Source organism: Myotis brandtii, unplaced genomic scaffold (genome assembly GCF_000412655.1).
Source record: "Myotis brandtii unplaced genomic scaffold, ASM41265v1 scaffold573, whole genome shotgun sequence".
Taxonomy (NCBI): domain Eukaryota; kingdom Metazoa; phylum Chordata; class Mammalia; order Chiroptera; family Vespertilionidae; genus Myotis; species Myotis brandtii.
The window spans coordinates 669,647-689,511 of record NW_005370145.1 but is presented as its reverse complement, the minus strand read 5'-3'; the positions used below and the strand labels follow the sequence as shown (position 1 = coordinate 689,511).

The 19,865-nt window shown below is 51.2% G+C and overlaps 2 protein-coding genes across 3 annotated transcripts in view; both read right to left on the bottom strand.

Moving 5' to 3' along the window:
- The window catches only part of DNAH2 (dynein, axonemal, heavy chain 2), a 112,731-nt gene extending 102,560 nt beyond the window's left edge, over positions 1 to 10,171 (bottom strand). The window contains exons 1-3 of the mRNA XM_014549808.1: positions 9,855 to 10,171; positions 7,715 to 7,963; positions 2,778 to 2,839 (exon numbers count right to left, since the gene is read on the bottom strand). Of these exons, the coding sequence (XP_014405294.1) occupies positions 2,778 to 2,839; positions 7,715 to 7,949 (297 nt within the window). The 5' untranslated portion in view covers positions 7,950 to 7,963; positions 9,855 to 10,171. The remainder of the gene's footprint in view (positions 1 to 2,777; positions 2,840 to 7,714; positions 7,964 to 9,854) is intronic.
- Positions 10,172 to 16,027: 5,856 nt separating this feature from the next.
- EFNB3 (ephrin-B3) overlaps positions 16,028 to 19,865 on the bottom strand; it is a 6,009-nt gene continuing 2,171 nt past the window's right edge. Inside the window, exons 2-5 of one of the 2 annotated variants that reach the window (XM_005878765.2) lie at positions 19,033 to 19,325; positions 18,751 to 18,843; positions 18,550 to 18,654; positions 16,028 to 18,124 (exon numbers count right to left, since the gene is read on the bottom strand). In XM_005878765.2, the coding sequence (XP_005878827.1) occupies positions 17,715 to 18,124; positions 18,550 to 18,654; positions 18,751 to 18,843; positions 19,033 to 19,325 (901 nt within the window). In that variant the 3' untranslated portion in view covers positions 16,028 to 17,714. The remainder of the gene's footprint in view (positions 18,125 to 18,549; positions 18,655 to 18,750; positions 18,844 to 19,032; positions 19,326 to 19,865) is intronic. The other variant, XM_005878766.2, reaches the window with a different exon arrangement.

Below are 19,865 nucleotides of genomic sequence, written 5' to 3'. Positions count from 1 at the left end.
GGTCCGAGCCCGGCTGAATGGAAGCCCTTTTCTGGGGTTTTGTTTAGCTTCTTATTTGCAACATAGTATATAGTTGCTTAGAGTTGCAACTGAGAGGCTGGCAAGTTAGGTGGGGAACGTTGGAGTCCGCAGTCACTGAAGCAAGCAAGCCTCCCTGTTTGCTTCAGTGCCTGGCTGCCGGCCGCCATCTTGGCTGACAGTTAATTTGCATATACTCACTGATTAGCCAATGAAAAGGGTAGCGGTCGTACGCCAATTACCATGTTTCTCTTTTATTAGTGTAGATAACATGACAAATGATAAAATGTTTTGTGAAAAAGCTTAATAAAAAGTATAATAATGGTATAGGGTACAGTTAGGATTATTTTATTTTATTTTTTTGTTGTTAATTCTCATCCAAGAATATTTTTCCCATTGATTTTTTTAAAAATATTTTTTATTGATTCTTTACAGAGAGGAAGGGAGAGGAATAGAGAGCCAGAAACATTGATGAGAGAGAAGCATTGATCAGCTGCCTGCACACCCTGGGGATGTGCCCGCAACCAAGGCACATGCCCTTGACCGGAATCGAACCTGGGACCCTTCAGTCCGCAGGCCGACGCTCTATCCACTGAGCCAAACCGGTGAGGACTCCAATTGATTTTTTTAATATATATTTTTATTGATTTCAGAGAGGAAGGGAGCGGGAGAGAAAGAGACAAAAACATCAATGATGAGCCCTAACTGGTTTAGCTCAGTGGACAGAGCGTCAGCCTATGGACGAAAGAGTCCTGGGTTCAATTCCAGTCAAGGGCATGTACCTTGGTTGCAGACTGTTCCCCGGCCTGGGCCCTGGTCTGGGCCCTGGTCAGGGCTCATGCAGGAGGCAACCAATTGATGTGTTTCTCTCACATCAATGTTTCTCTCTTTCCCTTTCTCTTCCATTCTTCCTAAAAATCAATGGAAAAATATCCTCGGGTGAGGATTAACAAAAACAAACAAACAAAAAAATCAATGATGAGAGAGAATCATTGATTGGCTGCCTCCTGCACACCTCTCACTGGGGATCGAGCCCTCAACCTGGGCATGTGCCCTTGACCGGAATCGAACCTGGGCCCTTTCAGATAGTGGGTCAACACTCTACCCATTGAGCCAAACCAGCTAGGGCTAGGATCATTTTTTTTTTTCAACTGACAAACCTATACACGGAAAGAAAAGACACGTACCAAAGTATTAACATTGAATGTGTTTAGGCTGTCATGATATGACTTCTTTTTCCTTTCTTTGTTTTACTCTTCTGTACCTTCCAATGTTTTTTTTTAATGAGTAGTTATTGCCGAAACCGGTTTGGCTCAGTGGATAGAGCGTCGGCCTGCGGACTGAAAGGTCCCAGGTTCGATTCCGGTCAAGGGCGTGTGCCTGGGTTGCGGGCACATCCCCAGTAGGAGATGTGCAGGAGTCGGCTGATCGATGTTTCTCTCTCATCGATGTTTCTGACTCTCTATCTCTCTCCCTTCCTCTCTGTAAAAAATCAATAAAATATATTAAAAAAAAAAATGAGTAGTTATTACTTTTCTCTCATTTACAAAAAATTTCAAGGTCACCACTCCATTCTTCTAACCCAAGTATCTATAGCTAAGCTCTGATACAACCTGGAAATAAAGGAGTATGGGTAACATAGTGCCAATTTCTAAAAGTGCTTGAAGTGGCCCTGACCGGTTTGGCTCAGTGGATAGAGCGTCGGCCTGCGAACTGAAGGGTCCCAGGTTCGATTCCGGTCAAGGGCATGTACCTTGGTTGCGGGCACATCCCCAGTAGGGGGTGTACGGGAGGCAGCTGATCGATGTTTCTCTCTCATCGATGTTTCTAACTCTCTATCCCTCTCCCTTCCTCTCTGCAAAAAATCAATAATATATATATATTTTTAAAAAGTGCTTGAAGTGGCTTCTGTAAATTATTTTGCCAAAGGAGAAAACTGAAAGAAAGGGAAAAAAAGAACATCTTAGAAATTAGTATCCAATTAGCGTTGGCCCAGTGGTTCAGTTGGTTGGAGTGTCATCCCATACAGCAGGGCACATACCTAGGTTGCTGGTTCGCCTGGTCACTGCATGTAGGGGAAGCAACCAATTGATCTCTCTCTCTCTCTCTCTTCCTCTCTTTCTAAAAAATCAATAAAAACATATCCTCGCCCTAACCGGTTTGGCTCAATGGATAGAGCGTCGGCCTGTGGACTCAAGGGTTCCAGGTTCGATTCCGGTCAAGGGCATGTACCTTGGTTGCAGGCACATGCCCAGTAGGGAGTGTGCAGGAGGCAATTGATCGATGTTTCTCTCTCATCGATGTTTCTAACTCTCTACCCCTCTCCCTTCCTCTCTGTAAGAAATCAATAAAATATATTTTTTTTAAAAAACAAAAACATATCCTCAGGTGAGGATTAAAAAAAAAAAGACATTAGTATCCAATTAGGACAATATCTGCCCAGCTTGTTCAGTTTGTTCAGAAGTTCACCCCAACAATTGATAAAGCTTGTCAACCTTTTACCCAAGGTGAGGAGACAAGGAAGGGATAGCTAAGAGGCCTGTTCCTCACTGAAAACCCTCTTCTTCTGGAGGGGGGGTGGCATGGATAACTTTGCCCTTTACTTAGTGAGCTGGATCTGTAGTGCGTAGGTTACAAGTAGAGGATAGAGAAGGAACTGACAGACTGAAGAGAATTCCTTAGACCCCATGCTACAACTAATCTTTTGATTTGCCATTTGTTGGAGAGGAGTATTTGTCTCAAGAAAAATCTAAACTTACCACATCCACCTCAAGCTCCTCTAATTCTTCTTTCTGTACTTCAGGATTCTCTAACTCTGGCTCTGGGAAGAATAAAGATTCAAAAATGAAAGCATTCCTTAAAAAGTTAAACATAGAATCACCCTACGACCCAGCAATTTCACTTCTAGGTATCTACCCAAGAGAATTGGAAGCTGATACTCAAAGAGACATTTGTATGCCGATGTTCATAGCAGCACTATTACAGTAGCCAAAGATGGAAATAACCCAAGTGTCCATCAACAGATGAATGGATAAAAAACAAAGTGTGGTGAAATATTACTCAACCCTAAAAAAAAAAAAAAAGAATGAAGTTCTGCTACAATTCTACACCATGGATGAACCTTGAAAACACTAGGCCAAGTGAAAGAAGCCAGTCACAAAAGACCACACATTGTATAATTCCATTTATATGAAATGTCCAACACGGGCAAATCCATAGAGACAGAAAGTAATTAGTGGTTACCAGTATCTGAGGGGGACAGGGAAATAGGGAGTGACTACTAAAAGGCTAGGGTCTGATGCAACTTAGAAGTAAAGATGTAGGGGTCATCTGGTTCCAATTTCTCAGGCTTAAAGTGGCTTATTGGGGGTGGGATGAAAATGCTCAGAAATTATATAGTGGTGAGGGTTGCACAGCTTTGTGAATATACCAGAAATTGTTGAATACTTTAAAGAAGTAAATTTTAAAGTAAGTGAATTATATCTCAGTTTATACCAAGTGGCTTCTCTTTTAAAAAGCTGACTGGGGCTGGAGCGGGTCGGGGGAGGCAGGGGCATAAGTACAGTCAGTACTAAGTGGATATTCTAGGCATTCAGCTCCTGGCCTTCCATTCTTCTCCCAATCCTCTTCTCCCGTAGGGAAGCTGGATTCCACAGAAATCGGCCCCTTTCCAAACAACCAGGCTGCTGGGTACTCATTTCTGCCACACTCACTCTGGAACCCCCTCAAAACCCAGGAGGGTGTTTCTCTCCTGATCTCTCCTGACCCAGGTGTACCTCCTGATCTGTTGCTTAAACAGGAGCCTGGGGTAAAATTGGTGTATTTCCCATCTGCCATGGCTGAAAGGAGGATGGAACCAAAAGACTTTGGGAAACACAACACTCCAACTTCCAGAAAGAAAAACTAAGAGGGGAGTGAGACACAGAGGCCAAGGACAGAAATCATGAAAAGGGATGGAGTCGATGATTCAAGGAGCTTTTTGGTAAATGGGACAGGTGACCAAGAAATCCACCGCCCTTTGAGAAAACTGAGGGCATTCAAGACTTCAGACAGGAACTAGGCCAGGGGAGGGAGACTGAGACAATCTTAAGAGTAAACTGGTTTTGCCCGGTCAGCATGGCTCAGTGGTTGAGCATTGGACCTACGAACCAGGAAGTCATGGTTCAATTCCTGGTCAGGGCACATGACTGGGTTTCGGGCTTGATCCCCAGTGTGGGGCGTGCAGGAGGCAGCCAATCAATGATTCTCTCTCATCATTAATGTTTCTATATCTCTGTCCATCTCCCTTGCTCTCTGAAATCAATAAAAATATATTTTTAAAAAAAATTTTAAAGAGTAAACTGGTTTGTCTTCTATAACACAATTTATATAAAATCTAAATCATGCAATACAAGTATATGATGTTCATGGATACACACAGTAAAAATTTTCAAAAACATCAACTCAGGATAGTGGTGACCTCTGGAAAAAGAGAGAAGGGTTTGGGGTGGGGTGGAAAAGCATAGGAATTTCCTTGTTGCTATCACAATTTATTCTTACATTGGGTGATGGATACGTGAGTGTTCATTATATTATTCTCTATACTTTTTCTGAAATACGGGTCAACAATACCTTATCCAAAACCCTGAGGTCAAGCATATTTCATAATTTAGAATCCTATATAATAAAAGGCTAATATGCAAATTGTCCCCCAGGAGTTCAATTGGGAGTTCGACCAGGGGCGGGACCAGCCAGCCTCAATTGGGGCAGGCTGGCCAAACCCCACCTGTGCACGAATTCGTGCACCGGGCCTCTAGTTGTAATATAATATGATATGTAATGCCCCCCCCAATGAATGACGTCATTGAATGACGAGGGTGGAACTGTTATGAATGAGATTAGTGCCTTATAAAAGTGGCTCCAGAGAGATCCCTTGCCATTCACCCTCAACCTTCCAGCAGGCTCTGGAACAGCACTGCACAACCAAGTTTTTAATATCAGTGGTATTTCTTCAGTAAAACATGTGAAAATTTATACTATGTGGTTTAGACTATAAATATGTCATGTCAGTTTAGGTTATGTTATACCACCAAGTAAGTTTGGATGCCCAACTTTGGGGGAAACTCTTTTAGTTCTTAGGGCTTTTTAAAATTACAGATTTTTTTAAATTATAGATTAGGAACCTGTACTACTTCTCTTTTTAAAAATATGTTTTTCTTGATTTCAGAGAGAGGAAGGGAGAAGGAGGGAGGGATGGAAACATCAATGATGAGAAAGGATCATTGATGGATCCGCTGCCTCCTGTACACCCCCCACTGAGGATAGAGCCCACAACCCGGGCATGTACCTTGACCCGGAATCAAACCGGTGACCTCCTGGTTCATAAGTCGATGCTCAACCACTGAGCCACATCAGCTGGGTTTGTACTACTTCTTTTCTTAATGAAGAGCACTTAAGAATGCAAAGGATGGCCCTAGCCGGTTTGGCTCAGCGGATAGAGCATCAGCCTGCGGACTCAAGGGTCCCAGGTTCGATTCCGGTCAAGGGCATGTACCTTGGTTGCGGGCACATCCCCAGTGGGGAGTGTGCAGGAGGCAGCTGATCGATGTTTCTCTCTCATCAATGTTTCTAACTCTCTATCCCTCTCCCTTCATCTCTGTAAAAATCAAAAAAATATATTAATAAAAAAAAAGAATGCAAAGGATGTCCATACACACCTCAAAAGGTTGTTTGCTCACTATCCTTTTCCAAGAAGTGTTTTCAGCCCTGTCTTAGCTTGTACAGAAAAATACCACAGGCTGGGTGGCTTACAAACAGCAGAAATTTCTCAGACTGGAGGCTGGAAGTCTTAGATCAGGGTGCCAGCATGATCGAGTAAGGGCCCTCTTCCCAGTCACAGACTTCTCATTGTGTCTTCACAGAGTGGAAGGAGGCAAGGGATCTCTCTGGAGCCACTTTTATAAGGCACTAATCTCATTCATAACAGTTCCACCCTCATCATTCAAGCACCTCCCAAAGGCCCACCTACCAGCACCATCACATTGGGCGCTGGGATTTCAGCATATGAGTTTTAGAGGGACACAGACATTCAGACCCCTCTGTCTCTAAAGATTTCGGGGATTAATGTTCATTTCAGGGCTACCATGGAGACCCAAGTCTTCTCTGAACACCCATCAGGGTTTGCGTCAGCTGGAAAACTGCACATCAAACACTAAAAAGGCCTACAGCCAAGGTAGTCAGATCCCTGGTCAGTGCTTTCATTTAGAAGCTCCTTCTCTTCCTATCCCAGAGGATTTCTCCAAATCGAACATCACTGCTTTCTCTCCTCCCCCAGCCTACTCCTGGTACCCAGCTTCTAGGAGCCAGTCCCATTTCAAACTGCTTTCAAGAGACCTCAGAAGAAAAAAAAGTTGCACATTTCTAATCTCTGGATTCTAGGGCAAGGCCCTATGGCCTTTTCTCCCTTGCTCACCCTTGATCTATCAACCTTTAATATGAAAAGGAATTCTATTTCTCTCCATCTTGAGAGGCTGCTAGCAATGTAAAGAAGCCCCAGAGAGCCTGGCTGGCATGGCTCAGTGGTTGAATGTCGACCTATGAACCAGGAGGTCATGGTTCAATTCCTGGTCAGGACACATGCCCAGGTTATGGGCTCGACCCCCAATGTGAGGCATGCAGGAAGCAGCCGATTAATGATTCTCTCTCATCATTGATGTTTCTCTCTCTCTCTCTCCCGCTCCCTTCTTCTCTGAAATCAATAAAAATATATTTTAGATAGAGCATCGGCCTGCAGACTGAAAGGTCCCAGGTTCAATTCCAGTCAAGGGCATGTACCTTCGTTGCCGGCACATCCCCAGTGGGAGATGTGCAGGAGGCAGCTGATCGATGTTTCTCTCTCATCGATGTTTCCTACTCTCTATCCCTCTCCCTTTCTCTCTCTAAAATATCAATAAAATATATTTTTAAAAAATAAAAATATATTTTTTAAAGGATGCCCCAGGTAAAAGGAGAGGACTATACTTAGCTCACAGTCATATCTACACTGGCCTGTGCCCTAGGAACAGCCCAGTGACAGCAACAGCTACCAAAATCCTTCCAACCCTATTGGTCCCAGCTCATTTTACAGGGAAAGAATCCCTCAGATCAAAGCCACAGGAGGCAGCCTCTTTAAACTCTTTTCTCTCTCAGTCTAGACCTCAGGCTTCTTTTCCTGTGGCCCTGAACCTGAACTGCCTTAATCAGCCAAGGCCCCGCCAACATGAGGGTGGAGATACAAGAGCCTCAAACAGATGGGGAAAGCATCAGTCAGGCTTAGGATTCAAAGGGTGGCAAAGCAGACTGTCTCCATGGTGATGGGCTTAATGGGAGAAAAACATTATTTGTTTTGCCACCCAGGGTGAAAATGGGAAAAAGGAAGAGATTAAACCCTCTCCAGTGGGGTAGGAGCAACCATGAACACTTGAATAAGGAGGAAGAGGCTAAAATAAAGGATTGGCTGGTGAGCTCCTGGTGCACTGGGGGACATTTTTAAGGCAGAAAGAAGAAGCACAGGCTCTGCAGGGGGAAAATACACAAAAAGGGACCCGTCGGCAGGCCTGAGATTCTGCTAACCCCCCTGCTTCTTACCCAAAAACAATAGAACCTGCCTGCTCCCCAGCCCGAAGACCCTCCTGAATATTAATATTCTCCCTCCAAGCCCCTGGCAGCATGTACCCACCAGGCTTCTCCTTGAGAGGCTCCGGCTCCGGCTCCGGCTCGGGCTCTGGCTCTGGCTCTGGCTCTGGCTCTAGTAGCTCTGGCTGCTGCTCCAGCTCCGAGCTCCGCCTACTGTCAGGCTGGGTGGCCTCCCCAGGCTCTGGGGCCAGTGGGGCCACAGCAGCCTGAGCAGCTCGCTTGCGGGCATTCTTCTTGCCACCCGCCTTCTTCCGCTTCTTCTCAGCTTTGCTGGACATCACGGCACCAAAACCTGCAGACACACAGGAAACTGGGAGTCCACAAGCAAATCCACCGCAGTCCCGGCTCCATCAACCACAGGGGCCTTGCAGTCCTCGCTCCTTCCCCTGGGATATTCCACTTCCTTCAGAGCATTGGGTTAAAAATCGATGGGATCCCTCAAGGCATTAAGAATATGGAAGTTGTCCTGACCGTTTTGGCTCAGTGGACAGAGGGTTGGGCCGTGGATTGAAAGGTCCCGGGTTCAATTCCGTTCGAGGGCATGTACCTTGGCTGCAGGCTCAATCCCCAATAGGGGGCGTGCAGAAGGCATCTGATCGATGTTTCTCATCTATGTTTCTAACTATCTCTCTCTCTTCCTCTCTGTAAAAAGTCAATAAAAATATATTTTTTTTAAAAAGAATATGGAAGTTGCCCTGACCGGTTTGGCTCAGTGGATAGAGCATTAGCCTATGGACTGAGGGGTCCCGGGTTCGATTCCAGTCAGGGGCGTGTACCTCAGTTGCTGGCACATCCCCAGTGGGGAGTGTGCGGGAGGCGGCTGATCGATGTTTCTCTCTCATCCATGTTCCTAACTCTCCATCCCTCTCCCTTCCTCTCTGTAAAAAAATCAATAAAATATATATTTTTTAAAAGAATATAGAAGTCAAAGATGGTGGCCCAACAGACACCCCATTAATGAGGGTTTAGGAACTCCCCTCCCTGCCCAGAAGTATGAGAACGTAAGATAATCAGGAAAAGGTATACCAGGCGGAGGTGTGGTTACACACACCCTCAACCACCCGATCCCTCAGAGACGCGGCTGAGTGAGAGGAGACCCCGGGAAGGGAAGACGGTCCCCAGGCCCCCACCCTTCGTCACTGTATCAAGTCAATGAAGCAAACCAATATGCTTTTCCTCTGTGTCTCCTTTCCTCCCATGTTACCCCTGGAAAGGGGCGGGGGGGAGGAATGGGAAAATACTCCTCCTGCTCAAGCTAAAATCTGCAACTTCCTTAAACAAAGAAAAACCACCGTATTTACAACGTCTCACTGGCTTTCATTCCCGAGGGGAGGAACCCTGTTCTGCGTGTGCTGAAAGGGCCTCAGCCTACCTGGCTGAGTGACTGTGCTGACTGATCATGAAAACCAAGATCATTTGACTCCAAACGCCCTGAGAACAGACCGGAAGAAGGAAGGACGAGTCACCCACCACGGACTTTCTTACTGTGTATCGGGGAGGACAGGAGGGAGGAGGAAGGCCAGGGTGGCTGGAAGCAGGGGCACCCTGGGCGGGCGCTCAGGACCCCGGGGCACTGTCTGCCTCGCTGGGCATTCCCTCCCCGCTCAGTCCTCTCCCGACAGCACCCGTGGCTTCCCTTCCTCACCCCCGCCCCGGGCTGTCACCCGCACTGAGCTCCGCTTATGAGTTTCAAACCCGAAGGATTTGAAACTTTGCTCCAAGGAGAAACGTTCTATGGGGCCAACACGTCAATGAAACCAACTCCAGCAGCCGGGCTTCCTCCAGGGTCTCCAGGGAGGGTCGGGCTGTGCTTCCCTGCCTCCCGCCGGAGCCTCCCCTCCGGGGCATTTGGCTGCCGGCACCCTCCCATGGGTTCCCCCGCGTCCCACGGGGCAGGCCCCGGAGGAGCTGTTTTACTAATTAAATACTGTGGGGGACCGGCCCTCTCCTCAAACGGACCACCAGTGGGCAAATGTCCTCTCCCAGGAGCTTCTTCATACAACTATCCCAACGGTCCCCGCTTCTCCAGCTCAGCGCCAACTGCCCCTTCTCCTCCCCTCCCCCCACAACTGCCGCTTCCTCCCTCCCAACTGTCCTTCCGACCCCCTCACCCGGCCCCTCTCCCTGCAGCTCCCAAGTCACCCCAGCATTCTTTTCCTCCTCCCCTCGCCCCGGACACACACCTCACGGCGCCGACCCTCTCCTCCCTAGGCCGACGGAAGGGCCACTTCAGCTAAGAAGTTGCCCCGCTTGGCCCTCTCAGACCCGCGCGTGCACACGTCGCCATGGAAACCCGGGGCCGGGAGGGGCGAGCGGCAGCGGTGCCTGACCGCAGAGCGGCGTCCTCGGCGCAGGCGCAGTGAAGACCTGCTCCGCTGCCCCGCTCGGCTGGAGGCGTCCCTGCTGGAACTCAGGGCCAGCGGGCTGGGGGCGAGGGGAGCTACTGAGTCTGGCAGGCTGGAGGGTGCGTGGGGCTTGGGCCGAGGACAGAGCTCAGAGGACTGTGAAACAGTGAGCTGCCCTCCTGCAGGACACTAAACGGGGAGAACCCAAGCGCCCGCCCCCGCTCGGGTCTTAAGGGACCGAATGAGTCCAGCAGATGGCGCCCGGGGTCCCGCCTGCGAGCTCATCAGCGCTTACAAGGCGCTCCAGGATTTCCAGGCAGCCGTGGCTGCAGCTGGGTGCGGGGGGAAAAACCGGGGCTGGAGCACCCCTGCCCTCCAGCTCGTTCCCCCTTCTTAATTCGGACTGGGGTCTAGGATCGCCCGGCATCGCGGGGCGGGGAAAGGGAGGGAAGAATGGAACTGGAATTTTTGGAATCTGAGGACTGGCTTTGGAAAGCATCGCTCACTTTGGGGAGAAACAGGAGGCGGGGACTCCTGGGGAAGGTGACCACGCCGGGGAGGCGCTAAGATCTCCATAAGAACAAAGGTTGCGTCCTGGGGAAGCGAGAGGAGAGGGGTGAGAGGAGGGGCAGCCCTCCACCGCGGCTAGGGGGCGCTGCGGGCCGCCGGGGCCGCAGGGAAAGGCGCCTAGAAGACTGTTGTACCTGAGGCCAGAAGACGCTTCAGGGAGACCTGGGAGACAAGGGAGGAAGCCATCCAGGGGGATGGGAAGGCACCCCACCTGCTTCCATCAATAGTGCCTAATTAAGACAAAGCCAGCAGTAAGCCCACTGATTGCATTTCCATGAGGAGCTAAATTGATGACATTTTCTTTGCTGGATGAGGAAAGGGGAGCTGAGGTGGGTGTTCCTGGGGGTGTTCACACCTGACAGGTCTCATTATGCCAGGCTGGCACTGAGAGGAGTGGCAGTCTCTGATATGCCTGAAGAGCCAGTGCATTAACCCACACTCAGACTCAACTCTGACCTCACCATTCCACCTACCCTATCTTTATTTCCAGAATTGACAGGCCCTGCCCTTGGCACGCACCACCACCACCACCATTATCTTTGGGCTCTGATTTGCAGCCTCCTGCCCAGCCCAAACTCCTGTTACTGAGAGCAAGGATTGAAAGAGAGAGGGGTCCTGCCACACCCCAAAACCAGCTGCACAGCCAGCCAGGCTAAGTGGGAGTTCCTCTAATCAGATAGGCAGGGGGTGGCAGAGAGAGGTAGCATAATTGGTCAGATCCCCCAGGGAGAGGTTCCAAAGAAGTGAAGATGGTGAGGGGAGGCCTAGGGTAGGGCCTCTTATAGGCAGGGCTCAGGGCTCCCTCAGGGTAAGGAATGTTGTGTAGACCCCATTTCTTTTCTGACAACAACCTTGGCTGTGCCTAGGGATCTCGGCCCCCTACATTATGCTAAATAGGTAATCAAACATTTCACTTTGCTAATTACTGCTCAATCCGATTAAACGCTGCTGAAGCTCATCAACAGAGGTGGAGGTAGGGGGAAGGGATGGAGTGGGGCCAACCACAGCTGCGATGGGGTCTCCCCAGGGGCTCTAGGGGACAGCTGAGAAACAGACTTGGTAGCAAAACTTGTACCAGTAGGACTCTTAGTCTTACTGCATCCTCCCAGCCTCAGCCTGGTCCCTCCTCCCAGAACCTTCATTACCCTCAGAACCCAGGCATCCGGCCATTCCCACAGCTCCCCACACACACCCCTGTCCCAGCTTTAATAAGTTCTGTTCTCTCACTGTCAATATTTGATTTCTCAGAGCCATCTCCACGGAGAAAGGGGAGCTCTTCCCTTGCTTCCCCCCTACCTTGGCCCTCTTTTGCCCACCCCAGTCTCTTTGTGCCCCCAGCCTTCTCTGAACTAGCTGACAATGAAATGATATTAAAGTCTTAAGCAACTCCAAAAGAATGGTTGTTATGGTGAGGGGAGTGGGCAGGACGCCTGGGTCCCTGAGGGGAGCAAGGGCTAAGGAGGGGGAGAGTGAGCCCCAGGCTAAGGTCTGGAGGCCCCAGTCCCCAATGGGGAGCAACAGATTTGAGGTGAGCTGGGGGCCAGACCTCTGGATCTTGATGGGAAGCAGGGAGTGAGGGCTGGGGGTTAGGAGAGGTGGGAAGAGAGGACATTTGGGGGTGGAGATCACAGCCTGCTGTCCAGAGCATCTGTCAGGGATGGAGAGGCTAGCTGGGGGGGGGAGAGGGGGGGTACAGACACGGCCTCTGTGCCAACAGCCTCCCTGCTGACTGTGCCCTGGGCTGGTCCGTGAGAACCAGAGTAGATTCCTCTTCATCCCTGACTCATCCCTCTTCCCCTTTATCCCCTCCCAGCAGACCCCCACAGGTGATTTGTAGCTGATGCCCTCATGATGGTAGGAGCCAGGAGAGAGTCATTCCATGACATGAAGAGCTGAGAGCTTCCAGGAGAGGAGAGAATAGAGGCCCGGGGATGGGAAGCCAAGCACCACCCCCCAACTCCCCCGACCCATCCCCATCTCACTCCCCTGGGGACCCTGGCCCAGCCCCAGTCCCCTTGGGGTGGTGGGAATGCAAGGACATTTGGCTGGGGCTGATTGATGAGGGAGGAGGCAGCCACTGGGCACTGAGGCTGCTGTTTGCTGAGCACACAGATTCCTCCCCACTCACCAGCTGCCGCCCCCTGAGGCTACTCAATCTCCCCACCACCAGCAGCCACTGGGGTTGAAGGGAGCTGAAGCCTAAGTTTCTGATGGCAGTTGGGGGAAGCAAGCAGAAGACCCAGTACCCCGAATGCTTCAATTCCCTGGGGGACTCAGGGGTACCTGGGACATGGTCCCCACGGAACTCCCTTCAGGACTTCACTTTCCCTGCTACCTTCCAAACTTCTGCTGCCTAATTTTCACTCCCATTTGTACGGCATCCTTTTTCCTACCCCTCACTTAGCTGTCTAAGTCCATCCTAGCCAGCCTCCAGCCTTCAAACCGCCCGACAACATTTCTCCCGGCCTGTCTACAGATCCGGAAACTCTCCCTGGGGAATGGGGTGCCCATGTTTGTGATTTCCCGTGGAGCCCCATAGGAAGCTCCATTTTTTCATTCTCACTGAAATTCTAGTTTATGATGTCAACCATTCCCCACCAGAAATTCCCACTGCAACCCTTTGCTCTATTCTCCTTAAAAACCCCAACATAGCCTGGCCGGCATGGCTCAGTGGTTGAGCATTGACCTATGAACCAGGAGGTCACGGTTCGATTCTGGTCAGGGTACAAGCCCAGGTTATGGGCTTGATCCCCAGTGAGGGGCGTGCAGGAGGCAGCCAATCAATGATTCTCTCTCATCACTGATGTTTTCTATCTCTCCCTCTCCCTTCCTCTCTGAAATCAATAAAAAAATATATTTTTTAAAAACACAAAACCCCAACATAAACCACAAACACACATACTGCAACCTTCTGTACCACCAACCATACCATGAAATCAATAAAAAAATATATTTTTAAAAAACACAAAACCCCAACATAAACCACATTCACAAACACACATACATTTCTATTTCCGGTTCAAAAACTTGGCGTTTTTAAAAAACCCGGCATAAAAAACTTAAAAATTCTGTACCACCAGCCATACCACAGCTTCCAAGAAGCTCAGAGCACCATCCTTGCCCTCCCAGAGCTTAAAATTTAGTTGAAGAAAATGCAACTCACATACACAGAAGAAACAAAAGGGGTGGGGGGGATAGAAGACTGAGTTAGAGCAACTTCTTAAATGTGGATTCTAGACCCTAAAGGACCTACAGGCGGAGGCTGGGGAGGGACAAGACCCATCTGGAATACGTGTGAAGTTGTGATGTCATCCTCCCTATTTCCAAACGCATCTAGAGTTTACCTCTGTGCTTTGCACTTGCTGTTCCCTCTGTTGGGTATGACATTCCTCATACTGCCTGCCTGACTCCACGTTATACAAGGTCCTCATGAAATGTCAGCTCTTCAGCCTAGCCGGTATGGCTCAATGGTTGATCGTTGACCAGGAACCAAGAGGTCATTAGTTCGATTCCCAGCCAGAGTACAAGCTGCCAGCCAGTTCGATTCCCTGTTGCGGGCTCAATCCCCAGTAGGGGTGCATGCCGGAGGCAGCCGATTGAGGATGTTTCTCTCTCCTCGATGTTTCTATCTCTCTATCCCTCTCCCTTCCTCTCTCTGTAAAAATCAATAAAAACATTTTTCTAAATGTCACCTCTTCAGCAAAACCTTCCTGACCTCCTGATCTAAAACATCTTGTTACCCTCCATCCTCTTCATCCTGTTTTGTTTACATCATTTATCACTACCAGAAATTTTATTACGTTGTTCGCCGCCAAAATCCGGACTTCATGAAAGCAGGGATTTATTTACCATATATGCTCCCAGTATCCAAAACAGTACTTGGAACAAAGTAGACACTTAATATGACGTTGAGTGAATGAACGAACGAACGAATGAATGTCTTCCTGCCTTTCTATTCGTTTTGTTGTAATTGCTACCCTAGGAGAGTGTTTGTGTACTTGTACCCAGAAAGCAAACAGGATGGCATGGGAGGAAAGTCACCAGCACTTTCAAGTAGCTCCAAAGGCACACAAGTCACTACACGTGTGGAGGCTAAAGGTCTTGTGTTCATGTTGGGGGCGGGGGTGGGGGGGGAGTCTACAGATACCAGTGCTCCAAGGGTGCTCTGTAGAATTTGCTGTTTCTCTCTCCAGCTGTGCGTCTGTCCCCAGGTGTCTTCCTATCTCTCAGCATGTTATGATGTCTCTGCCGCTTTGGTGAGGTGCTTGTCTCAGAGGAGGTTTATTCTGCTTCCCTTCCCTTTTGTCTCTCCACCTGTGTCTCTAGATGTATGTGTAGGGGGAGTCTTCCTCAGCTCCCTTGCCCCCTCTCACACACAACCCTGCCCCAGTCTTGGACCCCTCCCTTTCTCACTGGGCCCTGTTGCTGGGCTCTGGGTTGCCATAGTGACGGTTGCCAAGTCCCTGAGGCTGATAGCCAGCGATGGGGCTGTCGGCTCCATCCACGAGGGAGGCTGAGGGGGGCTTCCCGTTGTGTGAAAAAGGGGATGTTGCCGTGACAACAAACCCCCACTAAGGGGCAAGGGACCAGCCCTTCCACACCCCTTCAAGCCTCCCCACCTTGGGCAGCTCCAGTGTGGGCTTGGAAGGCAGGGAGTACATTCCCGACAGCCCAGCACCTGGCTTCCCAGTTTTCAACTTCCCTAACAGTGCCTGCACCTCTCAGGACCCAGGCATCTTGCTCAGACAGGGGAAGGGGCAGGGGTCCCACTGGACAGAGGAGGGGCCAGAGGACCCCTTGACCTCCAGGCAGATGGGAGACAGCGGGAGAGGACCTAGAGTCAGAGGAGGGGTAGGGGGGGCAGAGGTTGTGACCCCTGCCAACCAGCTCCAACGAAGTTTCTGACGGCTGCTTTTGTGATTGGAGAATGGGGCTGAGTCTAGGGGGCTGGGCACCTGGGCTTTTTAGGGGAGAAGAGCCTAGGTTGTGGGTACACAGGGAGCCAGGAGACAGACAGCTTGAGTCTTCTGGGCAGCCACACCCCTTCTCCTCAAAGTAAAACGCCCCACGTCAGAGGTGCCTGGGGCAGGGATGATGGAGAACAGACTAACGTGAACATTGTTTTCCCACTTTGTTTCTGTGATTTGCCTTGTCCCGGGCTTTGGTTTAGCAATAGACACTCAGGCTTTCCCCATGTGGGAACTCACAGTCACATACATCCCCATTAGATGCATGGGCAACTCCTTCCCGCTTCCCTTCCCTTGCTGGCTGCCTTCCTCAGCCTTCTCACCCCGCCCATTCTCCCCTCCCCAGACACTGCCCACCTCATCCCACCAACCCAACCCTCTCCCTACCCTTCCCTTTGGTTTCATGAGCTTGAAAGCCATTCTAACCACTAGTTCTCTGTTCCAATTCATGTCCAGTCATTTCCAGCCTTGTCGTTAACTTTTGAAGTTTTTTATTCTTTTTTTGGTTTTTGTTGTTCAAATTTCCCTTTTACAATAAAACTATTGAGATGACAGCCAGACCCCGCCACCTCCCACATGGCAACAGCAGCTTCCTGTTCCCTGGATGGAGCAATTAGAAAACTCAGGAAGGAGCCGGGAACTACAGCAGAGCGATGACTTGACATCCGGTGGACCAAGCAACCATGTTGGCTGGTGATTGAGGTGGCGGACTTGGTGCCCAAGGGCAGCTCTGGTCTAATGAAACTGAGGGAACACCCACTTGTGTACTGGAGGGCAGGAAGAGGTATAAGCTGGTCACTATGGGACAGTGGCAGTTGCTAAGTGCCACTGTCAGCTAGACCAGTCAGTAGGCCACCATTCTGGTCACTAAGAAGGGAGCTGTGTTGAATCTGAAGAGAGTAGGAAATGGAGGATGTGATGAACAAGACAGCCATCTGGGCTACTGGGGGACAACACAGGGGTTCTTGGGGTAGTCCTGTGGAGTGACAGAGATTATACTGAAATGTGGACAGGGAAGAACAACAAGACAAATTGGGCCTACCACAGCAGATGGCAGTCATCTTAGCTGTCTTCGAAGTAGCACAGAGAACAAAGGAAGGGAGGTCCTGGGAAATGCCGCTGCACCCTAGGAAGATCCTCCTCAGTAAGGACTGTCCTGCTCCCCTTCTCCACAGAGTGAGAACCATCCACCTCCCGCCCCCCCACCCCCAGACTAAGTCACTTGAGTTCCAGCCAGATGAAGGCACTTCCAGTTCCTGCCGCACTGCTTTTGCCACTTCACCAGGCCACTTCTGTCCAGGCCTGGTCACTTCTTGTCTGGAGCAAATCACTTCCTGTCCCAAGTGACCCATTCAGCATCAGACCAAGTCCATGTGTGTCCCAACCAGTTCGCATCTTGTTATTGGCCACTGGACAAACAGGATGCTTCTCGTGGTAGCTGTCATAACCCAACCACCCCAAATGGCTGGAGTTAAGTATGCAGAGGCCTGGGGCAGGGCAGAGAAGGAGGCCCTGCTGCCCATGCCCTGAGCTGGGGTGGACTGCCAGAGCTTTCCCCATAAGGCCCCCATTTTTGGCAGATTGAGGGGAGTGGTTGACAAGAGGTCAGAAGAGGGAGTGAGGGGAGAAAACTTTGACTGCCCCCACCCAGGAGATGGAAGAGGCACAGGATAAGAAGCCAAGAGGGTAAAAGGAGATGTAGGGAGGGGGATGCTAGGGAAGAGGAACAGACCTAGAGACAGAAAAGAGAAAGAGAACGAGAGAGAGAGAGAGAAGAGAAGAGAAAAACAGTGAGAGGCAGAAAGAAAGAGGTGCCAAGCAAAAGACAGACTGTTCCCGCCCCTGGCTCTCAGTGGGTATGGGGAGCAAGCAGCCCTGGGTCATCAGAAGAGGCGGCTGGTCTCTGCCTCCTCCCCAAGGGAATAGGACAGGGGGACACAGACAGAGAGGGCACACGTGGCCAACCACAGGGCAGGAAGTGATTCAGTGAAAATCTTAAGGAATCCTACAAGTAGAGAAGAGGGCAACAGCCAGGAGGAGTAAAGAGGCTGGTGGGGCAAAAGGGGCCAAGGAGATGCCAGAGGTGTTCCTCCAACCATGAATTACACGGAGGAGCACCGCCAGGAGGGCTGGATCCGAGAGAGCCAGGTGGGCGGAGCCCTCATACCTTGTAGTAGATGTTCGGAGGGCTCTGGGGGGGCCCATCCTGCACGATGTACACGGGATGCCCATAGTCACCACTCACCTTCTCATAATGGGGACAGAAGGAGGGGTCTGCAGCCCCACTGCCCCGAAGAGCTATCCCTAGTTCCCCAGGCTCAGCCTCCCTAGGTCCCATCCCACCTCCACCCCCCAGGCCCAGAGACCCTCCCCTCCCAAAGGAGCCAGGACCAGGGTGGCGACTCTCCGAAGGCTTGGCCCGCCGTCTCCGCCAACACATGGCACCCCCAGCCCCTGCCACGCCCAGCAAGAGCAGCGCCAGCCCCCCTGCTGCCCCGGCCACTGCGGGCATGCTGGGAGGGGGCAGGGGGCCTTCAGCACCCCGGGAGGTTGCATTGCTGGTGGGGTCACCTGGCAGGGAAGGGGTGAAGGAGGAAAGAGGGGAAGGGGCTGAAGGAGCCACCTAGGCATCTGGCAGCCAGCCTTGGGGGCCCCATGGGCTTCCAGTGCACAGGCCCCTTGGGGACCCCAAATTCCCTCCACCCCTCCAAGCCCAGCTCCGAATCCAGGTGTGTCCAGCCCTTCCGCTCTGTGCCAGAGTCCTCCCCACTTCTCTGACAGCACTGATTGAAGCGCTGACTTGGCTAATTAGTTCTAATTGAGTCTTTTCCTCATTTGGCTTCCATTCCCTTCTCACCCTCCCATCCTCTCTTCCCCTCTTCCCTCCCCCCCCCAAAAAAAAATCTAAAGAAGGAGGGAGAGGGTGAAGGGAAGGCAGCTGGGATCCAAGAGCAGAGAAGGCTGGGGAAGGGAGGAGCTGGACCCCTCGTTCCTACCTGGCATGTTCTCCTTCCCAGGCTGTAGGCTGTGGGCTGCCCCTCGGTCTCTTTCCATGGGCATTTCCGACACAGGCTTTCGAGGGGCAGCCCCTCCTCGGGGACCTGGAGATAGCAAAGGCCAAAGAGAAAGGGGTGCTGACCATGACGGCACTGCCCCAACCTTCCTCAGCTCCCAGGAGGCGCCCCAGCCCCACTCACTCTGTCCCACTCGGAGAAGAACCTTCATGCCTCTGGTGAGGCACACGCCCCCCTGCAGGCTCTCCAGGCCTTCCCGGGTCCCATCTGACGTGGCTGGGAGAGAAGATCCACAGCGATGAGTTGGCACTCGAGAGTCTAGCCCCAATTCTGTCCCCATGCCCTGGCCCCACCACCACCCCAGGGCATAAGGGGTCTCTCTTGGCTCTGGTGGTCCCCTCCCTCATCTGCCCTCCATTCCGGGAGCACCTCCCCACTCAACCCTGCCCTCTGCCCAGCAAGTACCAATTATGTAGTAATCATGGTGCGAGCGGAACTCGTGGCCCCAGAGGTTAGGGCTATACTCCTGGAACTTGATGGTGAAGCGGAGATCCAGGTCTGGCCGGTCACAAGTGAGAAGGAGGTTTGGGGCAGGGGGTGCCTCACAGCGTCGGCCTTGGGCACCCCCTACCAGATACAGCTTGTAGAACTCATAATTAGGAGAGGAGTGGGGGCCAGGAGGCCGGGCCCGGGGACAAAGCAGGTCTAGCCGGTCCCCAATCTGAGGGTAGAGCACATAACCACCCTCTGCCTGGAACCTATGGGGAGGAGGTTGAGGTGGACAAGGGGGAGAGGTATCAGAGGTCTGGCCCAGAGCTTCGCCTCCCTCGTCCCACATCCCTGCAGGTCAGCCTTTGTCTGAGTAGAAAGTCCGTTCTGACGGACCAGGCACTAAGGACTCTGTGAGCTCACGTTGGAAGCAGCAGGAAGCCAGGCTCAGAGGTCTCCTGCCCCTTGGTTGCCCAAATGCACTCTTCAGCCTGCCCTCACCACATGCACACTGCCATCTCTCCCTTCATCACCAGCTCCGTTGCCCTGGCAACAGGATGCCAGTTACCAAGGAGCTGGCCTCTCTGGAACCACACAGCCCACCCCTCCCAGGTGATTTCACTATTCTATGGCAGTCAACCATGGGGGCAGAGCCTCCCCTCCCCCAAGCCACAACCGAATTTCAGGGATTTCAGAGCAAAAAAGGGGGCGGGGGGAGAGGGTGATCAAGACTAGTGCCCCAAGTTTACCAGGCAATGTGACAGGAGGCAAATGCCTGGTCTGGCAATGGTCCTAAGTGGGGCTAATGA